Source organism: Diplodia corticola (assembly GCF_001883845.1).
Source record: "Diplodia corticola strain CBS 112549 chromosome Unknown scaffold11, whole genome shotgun sequence".
NCBI lineage: Eukaryota > Fungi > Ascomycota > Dothideomycetes > Botryosphaeriales > Botryosphaeriaceae > Diplodia > Diplodia corticola.
In genome coordinates this window covers 223,438-239,752 of record NW_017971490.1, presented here as the reverse complement: position 1 = coordinate 239,752, position 16,315 = coordinate 223,438, and the positions used below count along the sequence as shown (strand labels likewise).

The window sequence follows — 16,315 nt, the reverse complement described above, 5'->3', positions numbered from 1 at the left end:
ATGCGGTGAACTGCAGTAGCCACAGAAAGTTCCATCATTACTCAAACGTAGGACAAAAATGGAGTCTCGCATCTGAGTAGATCACAAGTAGCCCGTAATCCAAGTTCTTCTCAAGGCAGGCATACGTCGATGAAGCATGCATATCATGAAGTAGCGCTTCCCGCAATCGAGGCAGGCCGCCCACGCACCTTCGTCTTTCAGACCGGTCAGTCCACTATGTCGTCAGTCTCAGCCTCGCTAAGCTTTACCGCAGACTCGATTGGTCGGCGCGGCCTCCTGGAGCGGCGCCTTCCTTACCAGTGCAAACAGCAGCTCCCATCCTTCAAAACCCCTCTCGATCACTCGAACCTCTCCAACCTCATCACCGTCCAGAACAAACAGCCACCATTATCATTCGTGGTACTCCATCCCGTCCGCCGATGCCTCGGCACCGTACGTCCTGACCTCTCTACCCTCCCTCTTTACACACCCGGCTGACATTGTTCACCACAGGGGAAGCCCCCCTTGCCGATGCCCGCAAGTGCGGGAGGGAAAGCTTTCCGGGGACTTTTCCGTAAGCAGCCTTCCTGTTTCCCGTCGGAGAGAGTCATTGAACTAACTTTGATCGAAAGGGGGCATGTTGGCCCGATGGCTGGGCCGCCTCTTTTCCGGGAGCGAGCCTTGTGGGGCTGTGGAAAGGTGAGTACTCCCATTCCTCGCTATCAGACTGAGCGACCTAACTAATAATCCGTGTAGCCTTCGTAACGACAAGACGGACAAGGAGCTCCATGCCGCCTTGATCGATGGCTTGCGCTCAAGGTCAAGCGCAACGGAGATATGCCGATCGCCTTTGTACAGTTCCATGCGGCGAGCAACGCCAACAAGGCCATGGAACGTGCCACTACTGTTGCAATCGCCACGAGATCGCATTCGCTCATGCCAACACGGCGGAGCTAGGAGTTGGGCCCCGGTACGTCTGACCTTTTTTCTTTCGTTTTGCCATACCTTTGTTATTCTTTTAGCTGACACTCCGTTTCGCTCTGTCCTAGGCCGCAGAGCCACCAACTCCGAAGGCGAGGTATTATACCAACCCTCACCACGGCCCATCCCAACACAGCGGCTTGGTGGAACACGTCTGTCGGATCTCGTACATATCGAGTCCAGAAGGCAGAGGAGCTGGGAGGTACCGGGCACCGGAGCATATTCCGGACAAGCACTGGGTGGTGGGTGTCAGTTTGTGGTCGCTCTTCATTTTATTTTTGTATTGTCGTGTTGAACAGAGAAAAAGGGCGAACGTTCGTGTCGGTCGGGTGATCACAGCCGGGTGCAGAAGAGAAGCTGATAGCTGGATGATCTATTAAATGCTGCTACCACATGGTGTTTATATAGGGGAATGAAGAAAGGGGTGCCCAACAAGGGTGTTGTACATGATAACACGTTACTGAAGAAGACCCTGCTGAGTTGATGACGATTATCATCTACAAGGTGTACGTGATGGTGGTGGCCAACAGTTGGCCTCAATGTCTGGTTTGCGGAGCGGGCTTATATACCCACCCCCACCCTGGAACCTGGGCAGGTAATACTGGTGCGAATTCCAACAGATCCTGTTTTATTAGAGGATTCACCCGTTAATGATGGATGAACCTTCACAATTACTCAGCCTGTTTACGAGCTTTTCTACCCACAGGTCTGATCTGTCGTCTCTTGATTCACCTTGTTTGTCTGAACATGTGTCACTTATGAGTCGAGCTCAGCACAAAGCGGAGTCTAGTTGATTTGCCTGCCAGCTAGACGATGTTACGGATGTCGGGATTTCCTGAAGAGTATCGTCGACTACATGTAGGGAAAGGCGAAGCTGTGGTCAATGCTTGGAGAAGTTTGCGTTACTTGACTGGAAACCGGCCGCATCGCAACCCTGGAAAAGTCACACATCAGTGAAGAGACCAGCGGCAGGCCCGGCAAAACTCACACAAGACGAAGGCTATGGCAAAATCTATAAACAAGCTGCTTCAGATGCGTCCTTCGCAATCCAGCATCGCCGCGCCACTGGGCGGAAGAAACTCCTGGCGATGCCTTCAAAGCCACCTACCTATGGGCCTACGGCCATAGACACGGCGCCATGGAGACACAGTGGTACTCATGTTAGTAACTTACAACTCTACAGCGCTACTAAGTGCGCATGAGCTAGCGGAAACTACCAGTACCGCACGCGCCGCAGATGCCGCTAGCGCGCAGACACTTGTTCACCGCGTTTCTAGTGGCTTCTTCAACCGGTGGCAACGTCGGGGCACGTGCAAGGAGTCTTAGACCTACAGGCAGCTGCCAGGATGAGAGTCCGTGCGCGCATACCTGCCTACTCAAGCTTTCATCTCTCGCCCTCGCCCTCGCCCGTCCCTCCTCATCCTCTCAACTTCAACCAACCCCCTCACTCTACAAGCTGTCTCAAGGACACAAAGGCAAAAGGCGCCCGCCGCTCACAGCGGGTACGTGCTGTCTCCTTCCTGGCCCGCTTGAGCCCCTTGCTGTGGAAGATCTACGACTAACATCACATTCGCAGTGCCCCAAGCGCTGTGGGCGGCAGCCGTGCGCCTCTTCCCGCCAACTGTGTGGGTGAGTTGACTGCTCCCTAACGCTGACATTGCAAACGAGCGACATGCTAACATGCGTCGCAGCGGGGATCGCTCCGTCCCAACCAAGCTATGCCTGGCCGGGCCCGGTCTCGAGATCCTACTCCGGAGCCAACCCCCTTGGGGGTTTGCTTGGGCAGAGACTGGGCTCGGCCCAGGCATGAAAGAGACCGCGGCGTGGGGGCTGCCGGCCCATCTGCTCTGCTCACCAAGGGCTGGCAGTCCCCCCATCATCTCGAAACCCACGGGAAATGGGTTACGCCTTCTGGCGCATGGTAAGCTCACCTCACCCCGATAGCAGATTGAGATCTCTCGGTCGGAGCGCCCTATGACGGGTCGTTTGTTGCGAAGAAACGCTGACGCTCTCGCTGCAGCCAGAACCCCCAACCACTCCGCGCCAGAACGGCGTTGGGGCCTGGGCTAGGGTAAGGAAAAGAAAGAGACCTGGCCCGGGCCCCGATGGGATAACTCCATCATCCCTCTTACGAAGATATTCTTTCCGGGGGGATATCACCAGCAACGACGACGATTTCGGCAAAACGCGCCACGAAGCTCTCTCTACGCCGCTCGCACCAGACACATTCACAAAAGCTGGCCACGGAGGTGGAAACCGGAACAAGGGCTTGTTGCCTCCGATCAACTTCATTTTCCTGCCTCCGATCAACTTCATCTTCAAGCTCCTTCGGAGCTCGGCATCGAGTGGGCGGTTTGGTGCGCCGTCGAAAGCAGATCAGTATCTTACATCCCCGGTCCCACCAGGGAGCCAAGGCCAAGGCCGAGGCCGAAGCCACTCTCCGGGCCCCTCGAGGTCAAGGAGTGCCCTCTCCTCCACAGACCGGGGTCCCCGGAAGCCCGAACAACTGTTAGTCCAACAGTGTTATTCACAAGCGGCCGACGGCCGCTCGGTCGTCACCCTTGCCGCTCAGGGGAAGGCCGCTGCTACTGAAGCGGCCATGGGGCCTGGACAGGCTAGCATCGAGGCCAAAGCGTCTCTGGAGAGGTGCAATGTTCATGCACGGATCCAGGTGCGTCGAGGCCTGGAAGAATGGCGCGCTGCGCTACAAGGACCCCCGCGAGGGTGAGGAGGGCTAGGGGGGACTCCATGGATTTTTTCCGTTCTCCGTTTGGAGTAGCGCAGGACATAAGATGCCAGGCGAGCATCTAGCCCAGCCCTCGGGAAAAGCTCCCGAGCCTACTGGTCAGCTGGGGCTTGATGGAACTGTTTGATGGGGGATGGAGACTCTTGTTTCGGAATTCCAGTGCTCGATTACAGAATCTTGTTGATGGTAGAATCAGGTATTGGAACGGTATAACCAGCAAACATACTTTGCTTTTGTTTCAGACGGAGGTTTCCAGTATGAATTTATTTGGTTGTATGTAGCCAGCTCAAAAACCAGCAGCGAATGTCTCACATGCCCACCACGCATCCTTTGATGGATAATCATACTGCGTTATTCAGTGTCTCTCCAGCATTACCTCGGCTGGGATCTCTTGAGTTCTAGGAGTGGATGTAGGCGATGAGGCACAACACCATGCGACGCATCGTGAGCTTAACCAACAGTGGCAGCAGTGCCCGCAGCGCCAACAAGCGCCAGCAGCTCCTGCAGCGGCGGCGGCGGTAGACTCAACACTATACCAGGCATCGTGGGTCGATCGTCTAGTTCAACTCGTTCTAAACCACTGGAAAGATAAGGAAATCAACACGTCGCTTGAACGCTTGTAGATACGCTTGAACTGTTTGAGTCAGTCAGGTGGGAACACCGAAGTTGAGACCCAACGAATGCAGCCGCAGAACCTCTTGCCCACCACTTTGCTCGCTGCGTCCGCTCACGGATCTGGTAGACCTTCACTTCTTGAACAAGGCAACCGTCTTTCACTTGCGCTCAGATCACGGTTAAGAAAGAATATCACGACATTTAGATTCATTCTCCAACCCCAGGTGAAGATCCGACGTTGCTATCTCCATCTTTGACCCCCCCAGGTCCCAAGAAAACCCAGAGCTACTTGAGAAACCACTAGCAGCATGAACAGCACCCTTGTTGGTGTTTTTGTTGCCGTTATCAATGTTCCAGACACCGTGTCCTGTACTGAAAGCCCCAAGTCCCACCGCTGTTGGGAGGGGCGGTGGTTACAGCTGTGGGCGACGTTGGAGCGCAGACCTTCACCATGCGGACTGTGGATGGTGCGCACACCGCCCGATCCGGCGCTCGCTTTCATGGAGACGCTGTCTTCGAGCGCTGTCTTCTCGTCTCTCTGCTGTAGAGCGCGCTTTCGGCGGCTCGGGTTGGGCAGGGGCGGCGGGCGGTCGCCGAAGACGAAGTAGCGGCAGCGGCCACGGCAGGCACGTACCCAGGCGCGCTGTGTGAGATGGCGTCAGTCAGAGGCTGCCGGTCGCGGAGTGCACGTCTTGAGTACGTACCAGGTAATGCCGGCGGCAATGATGCTGCCAATGAGAGCGAGGAAGATGACCATGTTACCCTTCATTGTTGCGACTGAGGCCGGCCGCCGGTCGCTGGGCCGGCTGATGGCGCTCATCGGCTCCCGAGCGCAGCATGTATGCCTTGAGGCCGTACCAGGTGGTGACGGTGGCGGCGAGGTCGCTGGAGCGAACAGTGTCGAAGAAGTTGATTGGACTGGTTCAGTGTCAGCTCGCGCTTTAGATCTTTAGCGTAGGGCGAATTTACGGCTGCGGTAGAGTGCCAGTGACCTTTCAGGTTGTGCTGTGGGTGAGGGTGAAGGAAAAGATGGAACGGTGAGGAGGGAGGGCGTCGGTAAGCTGGGTGGAGTCGTCCTTCTATGGATCGGATTCTGGGTCCTTCCGCATATGCTTCGGCCTCGGCGCCTTCGCCTTTGCAGACTCCTACTCGACACACTGCGCAGGAAGCTCTCATCCAGTGCGACAATTTCTTCACTGTGGGTGCGGAGGGCACGTGACCTCTACTATACCATCCCACGTATGGGTTAAGCATTCGAAATAGCCAACGTTTCGCAGAACTTGTCCCCACTTGGCACTACTCTAAACAACAAATGGGTGGGGAAAGACAACGTTTCGGCCTTTCATGTTCAGTGATTGCGCTGAGCTACACTCACCCACGTAGCGTCATTGGTATCTTCCACCTTGTTCGTGGCGCAGTCATCCGTCACGTAGGTGATCAGACTGTAGTGGAAACAGCCACTCAGGTCTTTGTGAATTGCCAGAGCCGCCGCCACGCGTAGCCTCTCACACTTCTCAAGATTTCCATTAGAATCTCTCATTTCATTGAGATTTCGCTGTCCCACATGATTGTGGCACCCAATGTCGGGTTACCATTACAGAAAAAGAGTCAGGGATTCATGTGTGCGACAGGGACATTGAAATACGTACCCTAACTTTTAATTTCCAACAGAGAACAGATCGGCAACGATCTTTACATGTCCGGGAGAGAATAGGCCGGCAATGGAGGCTGACGAAAAACATGTCCGATTGCAAATGCAGCGTCTTTGCATCGCGACATCACAACCACCGCCGCCGCTTACCGCATTGGCGAGCATTTTACCATTGTTCAAATGCAGATAAAAGAGCATCGGCAGATGAAGCCATCAAGAGCTTCAAAAAAGCCACGGTATTCATGATTTCCCTCCATGTTAATCACAAGAAGACTTCCAGGCAAACTCCACACCCATTTGCACCCAGCACGACATTCTCGAGTGCAGTAGATCCATATGGACCAGGTTTGCTAGCACCGTTGCCTCCGATGTGGTCGAGCTGCGCAAGGAGGCTGTCGTGGGCGTCCGTGAGGAGAGAGCGGAATGGCGGAGCAGGCACCCATGGTATGGGGTAGAGTTCGAAGATGAGTCTTGACGAATCTCGAGTTGTGGATGCTTGTGTGATATGGAACTTCTGACGATGAATTGACATTTTTAAGGGGTTGTGGCGGCCCAGAGAGCGTGTGGACGCTGACAGGCTCCAAGATGGCGAGTTCTATACAGGCCACGCCGACTCAGCATCCGCTCTCTCCTTGAACAAGTTTGGACAGCCAGAAGGACGGCAGATCCCACGTCCAACTTCCCTTTTCACACTCATTATCATTAGTATCCCTCAACGACCTGGAGAGCAGCCCTGAGCGTTCATGCCTGATCTCGCGGAAGGTTTCCATGTGTACGCTCCAGACAGACAGCTTCGCCCAACGCGGATTACCGAGTGTAGAAAATGAAGCGCAAGTAGAGCTTTCCAATCCAGAGGTTAATTGCTTGCAATAGGCTACAACAGCAGACCACACAGTTAAGCTGCCAGGAATACCTCGGATCTCCTTCGAGAGGTGAATCGGCGTATTCGAGGTGTAGAACAGCCGGTTGTCACTCGGCAAGCAGGATGCTTTCTACCCAAATCATGAACATGTTAGACTTAGATCTTAAAGCGCCGTTGCCGGGAAACGTACCCAACATCATGTGCTGGGGCCAAGAGAAACGCAGGCAGAGAAAAAGCATCATCTCGCTATAGAGGAGGGAGTGTGCCTGCGTAGCGTAGAAGCCTGGCGAGAGGATCTCAAGCTCCTTCAAACTCTTGGACAGAGATCGAAGCTAGAAGTAGCTCTGAAATGCACGCTTGGTTTGTGAAAGGTGGGAGACTCCGAGCAGGACGACGGATAGCGAGGCTTCATTTGTACTCCTGGAGTCCTGTCCAGTAAACACTGTCAACATCGGCGCTACGTTAGCCAGAAACTCACACCTGTGACTCTGCTGTCAGATTAGGTCGCTTATGACCTCAGATGAAAGTGTTGGTCCTGGAGACAGACCGCACTTGGGGTGAGTCGTTGAGCTGGTGCCACCATGGTCCGCAAGGGGCACAGCAGAGTCGGGCTACTTTCCTGCTCCTGTTGTGGAAGTACTGTCAGAGCCTGCACTGTTAGTGCAGTAGCTGGGAGCTCATACCAATCATATTGTGGTCACTGAAATTTGCGCGAGCGCCGGGTTGAAACATCGGTGCTGAAGGCGGATTGCGCTTTGGATCGAGCTGATGAACAGAGGCAGCGGATTCAAGTGCTCCGAGTTTCAGTATGCTGGTAATAGCTTTCCGAGCGGCTTCAACGGCTGAAGATGCAGTGGACTGATTGTGAGTGGCATCTTGGTCGGCGCTGTTTTCGTTTGGCGATGTCGTGGGTGAGCTATGGCGCGAGAGGAGTGTGGGTGGCAAACGGGCGTCGAACGCGTGTAGCACGTTGGCTTCGATGGATGTACATGTGCAGCGGGTTGATAACGGCCTCTGCTGAGGAGAAGAGCATCAGCGCTGGCTTGAAATCGAGGACACCCGCGCACCTTGGTGCTTCGGAGCGTGTGGGACAGGTCACCTTGAACTTGCTGTAGCTTTCAAAGTCGGCGTTTTTGCCTCTGCTAACTGTTTGGACGCGCGGGATGGAGCCTGACCGCTAGACACGTTTAGAGTTGCGCACTCCGGCCCGCCTCAGACAGTGAATGCCTTGCGCCATCAGCTTTCTCTGGTCAGTGAGCGCTCAGTCAAGGCGGAAGAAGCCCACACGCTTGTAGAGCACACAAAGGGCGCCCAACGGCAAGGCTTGACAGCTTTTCCCGGACCTACTCGACTCATGGTCAGGAAACAGAGGCAAGGTCTTCACTCCAAAAGTCAGGCGGATAACGGCAAATTAATGTAGGACTTCTTCATCCACGCCAAAGCTAACGAGAGCATAAGACATTGATCGAAGTATCGTCCGAAGTTAATCTTGGTCCCCTGAGGAGACAAATCAAGCATATGTGGGCTTCTTGCTAGAAGAAAAGACCGTGAGAATGTTTTTGCGGGAAAAGAACAAGAAGATCGAGTTAGCTAATGAAGAGTTGAGTTCAAAAGGTGAACTAATGCCAAGCCAAGGACGCTTTATTAGATGGCAGGTGACCACATGGCAGGAAGCCTCGTAGCCAGCTTCTACGTACTTCGAACAAGGTCCGTGGCACTTAGTGGCCTCCCAGAACTCGCCCGCCATGTGACAGAGTATGGCTGTTGAACTTATACATCAAGGAGCAAGCGGACCATTGTCAGCACCGGGCTTCAGTTGTCTAAGCAGATCTTTCCTGTCATACACTAGATCTTGAATGACACGCGTGCTGTTAAGCACAAGTACTCTTTGTTAGTCCGGTGCCATTTCTCGGGTACAAAACCCGACTCTCACTTCACAACTAATCCAGTGAAACTGTCAGTTGAGATTTTCTGCCAGCCACCTAATATGAATCTTGGTACCCGTCAGGTGAAGCCAGTGAGTCTCTCGTCCATATAAATCTCACTTGTCCAAACCCTCCAAGCTCAACACCAACCATCCTCCACACCACTCCATCGCGGCCACCACCAACAGCTCAGTCCCAAACCAGCTCCAAACCCTACAAACACCACCACCATCACTTCCACCTCATCCTCCTCAGCCGCCGCCGCCACCACCACCACCACCACAATGACCAGCCCCGCCGCCGTCGCCGCCGCCACCGCCGCGCCCGTCACCGCCCTCAGCGAGGGCCAAAAGTACGAACTCCGCAAGGAGTTCCACAAGACCGCATCCGCCGCCGCGCTGTCCAAGCCGGCCGTCCAGCACGCCCAGCACGAGTGGGAGGTCGCGCGCCGCGCCGCCGTGCGCGTGCAGGGCAACCCCGCCCTCTGGCAGGAGGAGCGCGAGAAGCACGTGGAGCTGCGCGCCGCGCTCTTCAGCTACATTCCCATCTCGGAGGCGCTGAACAGGCTGAAGAGGAGGATGGTGGAGGCGGGAATGAATCTGCCGAAGTAGGGGAAAGGGGGGGGAGGGGGAGGGGGGAGCTGAGGTGAGCTCGGGGTGAGGGGAGGGCCCGGAGGGGAGGGAATTCGGCGAGATCTTTTCTTTGGTTTTAGGGATAGAGGGGTTCTTAGAATCGTGGGTTCTCCGGCTGCGCAGCGCATACCCAGGCGCGTTTTTTTACGAATTTATGATTCTGGGCTGGTTTCTCTACTTCTGCGACTCTGTTTGCTCTTTCTTTTTTTACTGCGCGTGCATGCGACTCTACTCACCAGACCAGCCTTAGACGAGTAAACGGAAGCTGCTACCTAATCCTATGCTAGATAATGACGTAGGCTGTTGCGCTGAGGGTGAGTGCTTGCCCGATTTTGTAAAGTCCGGTCACCTGGACAGGGAGCTCGCCACACTCACCCACCCACTTAAATCTCATCATCATCCTCCACTTCTGCGCCGCACCATTCTTCTACAACTCTTCTACGCTCGCGCGGACCTTCTCTTTCCTATTACGAGCCCTTCTTTATACATATTCCACATGCGGAACCATGCGACGCCAGAACCTATTCAATTCTTGCCCATGGTGGCACCTAACCGCACCACGTTTACTTCATGCTGGTAAAAATGGCGCGCAACGCTTATAAGTGCCAAATCGACCAAGCGCAAGGCCTAGTAAGTTTCCTCAGTGCGCAATCTCAGATCTTCGCTAACATACATCCCCAGGGTCCTTTCCTCCAACGGCCGCGCTGATGTCGAGCATCTACGAGGAGCACAAGGACGAGAAGGGCGAAAATACCCCCAAGATACCAACCACGCCCATGGAGTCACGCTCCAGCACTCCGCCATCCAGCGCGCGATACTCATGCTGGGAGCCGACGGTTTCAAGAGCGGCGACGAGATTGGCGAAGCAGACAGCGCCGAGCTAGTTTTTTTTTTTTTTTTTTTTTTTTTTAGCGACAAGCGCAAGTGCGGAGCTCATGGCGAGCGGGACATGGCCTCGGGTGAGGAGCATTTGCGCACGCCTGCTCGACCGGTCCCGTCTCGCTCTGAGTGCCCTCGGGAGTTTCTCTCCAGCCGGGGACATTGTTCCCGGTGGATGAGGGGTCGTGGAGGTGCCTTGGGAGTTTTTCTCCAGCCAGGAGCGTCGTTTGTGGTGGATGAGGGCACGATTTGTTGGGACGGGCCGGTGCGCTCTGGAGGGCCGCGTCGCAGCAGAGGAACAAGAACACGAGGCCCAGAGCCAATCGTGGATGATATCCGACCCAAGATGCTCAAGCGTCTTGCACATGGAGGGACACTGGACACGGGATTCAGGACAGGACGAACTCTTCGGCTCCACTTACCGCAGAGCAACAAGAACACGAGGCCCGGAGCCAATCGGGGATGATATCCGACCAAAGATGCTCAAGCGTCTTGCACATGGAGGGACATTGGAAACGGGATTCAGGACAGGACGAATTCTTCCACTCCACTTACTGCATTGTCTTCATTTTTGGCATCTTTTGACAAGTGCTGGGTGGAAGTACGTAGATAATTTTGGAAGGAATGAATCATGGTATGGATGAATTAGAGACTGCAAGAGCTCGAAAATGAAAATGAAATCGGTTAGAGTGATTCAACAAAGCTACGAGCCGATTTGACATGAGTGTGTTTGTTCCTGGCCCGGGTTGCGGAGTACTCGACCCATGCAATTGAATAGACCCACGGGCACTTTGGCCAAGTGTTGGTAAGCAAGATCTAGAACGTACGAGGCGCATTTATAGTGGGCGATGGGAGAAGATAACGTGTACCGACCTTTTGCGTACGCAGTTGAAGCAAGTATGTTGTTAGTCGGTGATCACAGCCGGGTGCAGAAAGAAGTTGTTTGACTGGATGATCTATTAAACGCTGCTACTACATGGTGTTTATATAGATGAACGAAGAAAGGGGTACCCAGCAAGGGTGTTGTTTATGACAATACGTTACTGAAGAAGACCCTGTTGGGTTGACGACGACGATGATCATCCTCAACCTGTACGTGATGGTGTTGACCAATACATGTTAACGTAAATGTAGATTCAAACGTCCTTTTTATATAAGCAGCTGAAACGCTGAAACGAATAGCCGGATGTAGATGCGAGCTATGAAATTGTACACGTACATCTAGATATAAGATTCCATTAACCATGTTAATTCGATGCAGGTAAGCTGATCTTTCGAGACTTACTGTGCGTGCACGATAAGTGGAAATTCTTACCGAGTGTTCTCGATCAGCACGAAAAACACATTATGATTACAATAATAGTTGGTGAGCTCTGTCTCCCTGAACCTTCAAAATACCGGTAGACGCCCTCGTCCAAAGAATCTCAAGTACGTACCTGGTGCTGCGGCCGACGGCAAACCCCGTACCGTTAAGGAATTCTGCCAAGCATCCCCCCCTCAAAAAAAAAGAATCTCAAACTGCAAAAAAAAAAAAGTGCACGAGGGCTGAGATGGTCAGAACAATACGAACACGAAAAAAATAAATAACAGGATGGTCACTACGAGGGTCGAACTCGCGACCTTGGCGTTATCGTCTAGTCCTCTGGGAGGACTGCCAGTATTAGCACCACGCTCTAACCAACTGAGCTAAGCGACCTGTTGCTGATTGATGTGAGAGAAAAAGTGGACGGGAGCAGTTCTATGTGGAAGGAATGAGGTCAGAGAGCTCAGACGAACATGCAGAATGATCGATTACCGGAGCCGTGAAAATTGAAGATAGGAATGGGAAGAAAGAGCTGGTCGAAAAATTAAGTAAATCGCATGGGGCGTTGAGCAACAGGAAGATAGAAGCATCTGTAGAGGTTCAATGTACGACGAGTATGCTGAACAGAAAGGGTTCCCGCGATCTCAGGGAAACGGCCGTAGAATAAGCAAAGTTAGTCACCCTACTGGAAGCAGAAGAACCAGATCATGATTCGGAACTTTGAAGCCCAGCTCCGTGGATAGACTTTGGGTCTCGAGTGCGGACTCATCGGACTAGTAGTCCAACGGAAGGCGAAAAAAGGGCCAATTTGGATAAACTGATGGCAATTGCAAAAGTGCTCCTTCGTTCAAGGAGTCGGAAATTATGAACACAAGGGTAATCGAAGGGAAAGGAAAAAGCCGTACCGACGCCTTTGCTATGCACTCTTTCAGAAGAAGCGCCACCAAATGAAAACGATCATGATGAAGGCGAGACCGCCGACGGGACCGTACTGTCTCCACGTTAGCATTTCTCGAGAATAACAACCTGGCAACTCTCCGCAAGTCTTACCTGGCGTAGCAACAGCTCCCAATTGATCCTAACAGCTGCCTTGCGGTACTTCCGGCTATCCTCGCGTAGCCGACTGCTCATATCCCCCATGCGTTCGAGGCTGTCGCCTCTGTACAGCAGATCTTCAATGTTCTTCGTCATGACCTGGGTGACATCCTTCAGCTCATCGTTTAGCTTATCCAGGTTCTGCGTCGCCCTGCTATCCTGATATGTTTTCTTGGTCCGCTGGATGAAGGTATCGAACTCGACAAAGGCATAGGGCCGGCAGGTGGCGGCGAGGTACTGTTGCGAGGGATACGTGGTGGTGAATTCCTGCTTGATGTCGGAGAGGAAGGTGAAGGACAGCTTGCGCGGGTAGGAGCGGTCGCAGATGCAGAGGAAGACGAGGGCATCGTCGAGGAGGTAGCTGCGGGGGAGAGGCGGGTCAGCGGGAGGCGGGGAGGCCGGAGGGAGTGGGTGCGTACTGGATGGTGTACTGGCCGCCCTCAATGCTTGCCTGGGGCTCCGAGTTGCGATTCACGCGGCGGAGGATCTGCTTGACCTTGCCCTTGATCTCGACGAGCTCGGATTCCGACTGCGGAGGCGAAAGGGGATCAGCGGGGGGCGCGGAGGGTTGCTCGGAAGACAGGGTGGTACCTGTTCATCGTCGACGGAGGCGGCCAAAATCAAGCCTGGGTCGGGTCAGCATGCGCGTTGTCGAGAAAGGATGCATGGGTGGGCGATCGGCGGCGGAGCTTGGTGTTGGACATGTGTCCTTGGGGGAGCGGCGTACCGTCTAGGCGCGCTATTTGCGTGGACCGGATCATGGTGAAGCTGGGCGGCGCTTGACGGGCGCAGCAACAACCGGGCGGAGGAGAGGCAGAAGAGTGCGGGTTGTTGGGAAACGACGGGGGCGCAACGGGTTGGAGGTCGAGGGTCGGGAGAGGACAGCGTGACGCTCGGTTCGCTCTCGCTCAACGTCACCAGCTGCCAGGGTGCGCCTTCTGCTGCCTGCACCTCATTGTTTGTCCGATGACTACGGCGCACAGTCGCATGCATCTACTCCCAGCAAAGGCCAGCATGAACGACGCTACATAGCCGGGACGGCTACTGGAAGGCGCCGACGGCGAAGGTAGAGCTGCCGCAGTGCGGCGCGTCGACGAGCAAGCTTGGCGCGTCTTTGATTCACGTCGCGGACCCGGCATCAGCGAACCCCAGGAACCACTTTCTGCGCCACCAAACACTCCGACCCATGGAATTTCAAGGTTCCCGCCATTTCTCGAGTCTCCGAGTCAGCCAACACTGCAGTATTTGCAGCCACCGTCTGGCAATCACCACCCAAAAGAAACTTCGCGGCGGCGGCTGAACCGCCGAACCTAACTCTTGCCTCTGGGGCTGGAGCTTGCCAACTCAGCCCGACTTTACATTGCCTGAGCCCACCCATACACGTCTCCGAAAATCTGGCGTGCTACTTCTGGCCATTTCTCCTCTCGCCTGTCAAAGCACGTGATTCCACTCCAGCATTTCCACCCTAGGCTTGCAATGGATGCGAGCGAGGACCCGCAAGTCCGAACAGCGGACCAAGCTGGAAGCGAGAAGCACGAGACAAGAGAAATGGGTGGCGTGAACACGGATGATTTCTCACAGGCCGAGACTATGGCCGCGATTGAGGCATCGAGAATAGACGCCGAACCATCTTCATCAGCTGAACAACCTCCGTCAAACGCCGAAAAGGGCCACCGGGAAGACGCGAATATTTCCAAGAAACGCGTCAAGACTTCAACAGGCGGGCCCTACCCTGAGAGGGACAACACCGACCGCAATGGTTCCGCAGAAGTGCATGGGGACAATGACACAGTCATGGCCGACGTCACGCTGCCCTCAGATTCAGAAGCTGCGTCTGGTCTCAGCTCGTCCAGCTTGCATCAGACCCGCAAACGAGGAGTGCCGACACAAAACAAGGACGAGCCTGCACCTTGGTCGTCAGCTGCAGAGCAAGCACCCGAGGACAGCTCGGCACAAGACCCTGATACCGCCGTTGCTGACTCGGGAAAGGGCAAGCGTGACGGAAGCGCGGCTGCCATGACGGAAGCGCGACGTCGATCTGGCCGGCGCTCGACTCGCAAGACGTACCAAGAGGAAAGCAGCGACGCCGAATTCGAGCTGGGACCTGCGCCTCAGTCAAGTGGCAAGATGCCTCCCACCCCTCGCGGCGGAAATAGCCGCATCTGGAAGCCTGATTACCTTCTGCAGGACCCGAAATCGAAACTGGCTCAAGCCGACATCTCAGTAAGCCTTCTCACCTTCGCCCTCTGGTCCCCTTCTCTAATGCAATGCAGGCCATTCTCAAAGATCCTCGCGCCTGGACCTCACTCAGCCCGGCACAGCAGTCTCGGATCATCTCCCTCATGCCCGACGCGCCTACTTTGGCCCCCGATCCTGCCGACCCTACGGCTTCACTCCCAAACATACCCCAGCAGATGCTCTCGTGCAATGATGCCTTTCGTGCCGACATTTCAATGTTCCAGTTTGACCTGAGCGAAGGCCGCCTCGAGCCCGAGTGGCAGCATGACGGCCTCGTGGCTATGGAGAGACGTGCCCGTGGAGAGTTTGATGGATGGAAAGAGAAGGAAGTCGAGGCGTTTTGGGGCCAGAAGCAGAAGCTAAGCTACGATGTCCTCGCGGGTGAGAGCAGCAAGGTCAAGCTCGAGACGCTGATCGCCGCCGGCTGCTGGGAGGTGGGCGATGTTTGGGTTTACACTCGCGGCTTCGGCAGGGGCAAGCATGCGGTCAAGATCGAGAAGGAGGCGACGGTAAGTGTCGTGTGTTTTTCGATGCCACATGGCTGTCGCTCACCCCGTCCCAGATCACATCCATCACCGAGGACAACCGCCTCGTATTCCGGATGCCAGATGGACAACGCAAGTTCAGCTCACCAACGGCCGGGGAAGATGTCGAAACGGAACCGCTGGATGGACTGCAGCCGTTCGCTGATAAGGTGATCAAGACAGACGGCCGTATTGGCAGCTGGCGCCCGGTGAACGCATGGAAGGAAATAAGATGCTTTCGCAAGAACCAAGATATCGGTTCGCCGTGGGAAATTCGCGAAATATACTGGGCGAGACAGCAGGTTGATTAAGAGGCTTGAATGTCGGGGTTTTCTAGACGGCTTGCATTGTCACCGGCGTTTAAATGGGTGTCCATGGCAGAGATGGCGGGGCGCATTGGCGATCTCATGAGAGCTTACGGACTAGAAGATTGATGAATGTTGCCATGGCGGACTAGCTTAGCATCTCTTAGAAACAAAGTGTGATATATCCCATGCCAGCACCAGCGAAATCTGTTTTGCTGGTTTGTCTCCCGCCAGCTGATTGCTCAATGCCAAGCGGTTGACATCATCGTACGTACCCGGCGATGCCTGACGTCCCTCAACACCAAAAAATTGCACCGACCTTCCCCCGGGCGGCGCCCAAACTCGTCATCGCTGTCGGCAAATCTGCACGCCCACCTGAGAAAATCCGCGCCCGACTCAAGAGCCATGTCGGCCGCAAAGCAGCTCCAGCACCGCCGCGCGCACAATCTGCTCCTCATCTCAAAGCTGCTCAACAGCCGTGAAAATGCCTCACCTTTCACCTTGATCCTCGATTCGCTGGAGCAATCCGGGAAGGGCCTGGTGCGCGAGTTCATACGGCGAGCAAACGTAAAACCCCCCC

The 16,315-nt window shown here is 54.7% G+C and overlaps 7 protein-coding genes across 7 annotated transcripts in view; 5 read left to right on the top strand and 2 right to left on the bottom strand.

Moving 5' to 3' along the window:
- Positions 1-216: 216 nt before the first annotated feature.
- BKCO1_1100080 (uncharacterized protein) lies at positions 217-1,028 on the top strand (the record flags this gene model as incomplete). The annotated part of the gene is made up of 5 exons (XM_020270440.1): positions 217-432; positions 493-553; positions 612-678; positions 736-949; positions 1,002-1,028. 5 exons carry the CDS (start codon positions 217-219, stop codon positions 1,026-1,028), a joined length of 585 nt encoding a protein of 194 aa, XP_020132782.1.
- A 1,169-nt stretch (positions 1,029-2,197) lies between these two features.
- On the top strand, positions 2,198-3,688 carry BKCO1_1100079 (uncharacterized protein; the record flags this gene model as incomplete). The annotated part of the gene is made up of 5 exons (XM_020270438.1): positions 2,198-2,462; positions 2,537-2,589; positions 2,652-2,881; positions 2,981-3,031; positions 3,124-3,688. 5 exons carry the CDS (start codon positions 2,198-2,200, stop codon positions 3,686-3,688), a joined length of 1,164 nt encoding a protein of 387 aa, XP_020132664.1.
- A 1,131-nt stretch (positions 3,689-4,819) lies between these two features.
- BKCO1_1100078 (uncharacterized protein) lies at positions 4,820-5,090 on the bottom strand (the record flags this gene model as incomplete). The annotated part of the gene is made up of 2 exons (XM_020270437.1): positions 4,820-4,964; positions 5,026-5,090. The coding sequence occupies 2 exons, from the start codon at positions 5,088-5,090 to the stop codon at positions 4,820-4,822; spliced, it is 210 nt and encodes a 69-aa protein (XP_020132663.1).
- A 3,953-nt stretch (positions 5,091-9,043) lies between these two features.
- BKCO1_1100077 (uncharacterized protein) lies at positions 9,044-9,370 on the top strand (the record flags this gene model as incomplete). Its single annotated transcript, XM_020270436.1, has 1 exon — positions 9,044-9,370. One exon carries the CDS (start codon positions 9,044-9,046, stop codon positions 9,368-9,370), a length of 327 nt encoding a protein of 108 aa, XP_020132668.1.
- Positions 9,371-12,501: 3,131 nt separating this feature from the next.
- On the bottom strand, positions 12,502-13,429 carry BKCO1_1100076 (protein transport protein sec22; the record flags this gene model as incomplete). The annotated part of the gene is made up of 5 exons (XM_020270435.1): positions 12,502-12,564; positions 12,624-13,029; positions 13,088-13,197; positions 13,260-13,294; positions 13,396-13,429. The coding sequence occupies 5 exons, from the start codon at positions 13,427-13,429 to the stop codon at positions 12,502-12,504; spliced, it is 648 nt and encodes a 215-aa protein (XP_020132667.1).
- A 715-nt stretch (positions 13,430-14,144) lies between these two features.
- On the top strand, positions 14,145-15,741 carry BKCO1_1100075 (dynein heavy chain-like protein; the record flags this gene model as incomplete). Its single annotated transcript, XM_020270434.1, has 3 exons — positions 14,145-14,891; positions 14,942-15,415; positions 15,469-15,741. 3 exons carry the CDS (start codon positions 14,145-14,147, stop codon positions 15,739-15,741), a joined length of 1,494 nt encoding a protein of 497 aa, XP_020132666.1.
- Positions 15,742-16,140: 399 nt separating this feature from the next.
- BKCO1_1100074 (histone acetylation protein 2) overlaps positions 16,141-16,315 on the top strand; it is a gene marked incomplete at both ends in the record, with an annotated part of 1,190 nt that continues 1,015 nt past the window's right edge. The window contains one exon of the mRNA XM_020270433.1: positions 16,141-16,275. Within this exon, the coding sequence (XP_020132665.1) occupies positions 16,141-16,275 (135 nt within the window). The remainder of the gene's footprint in view (positions 16,276-16,315) is intronic.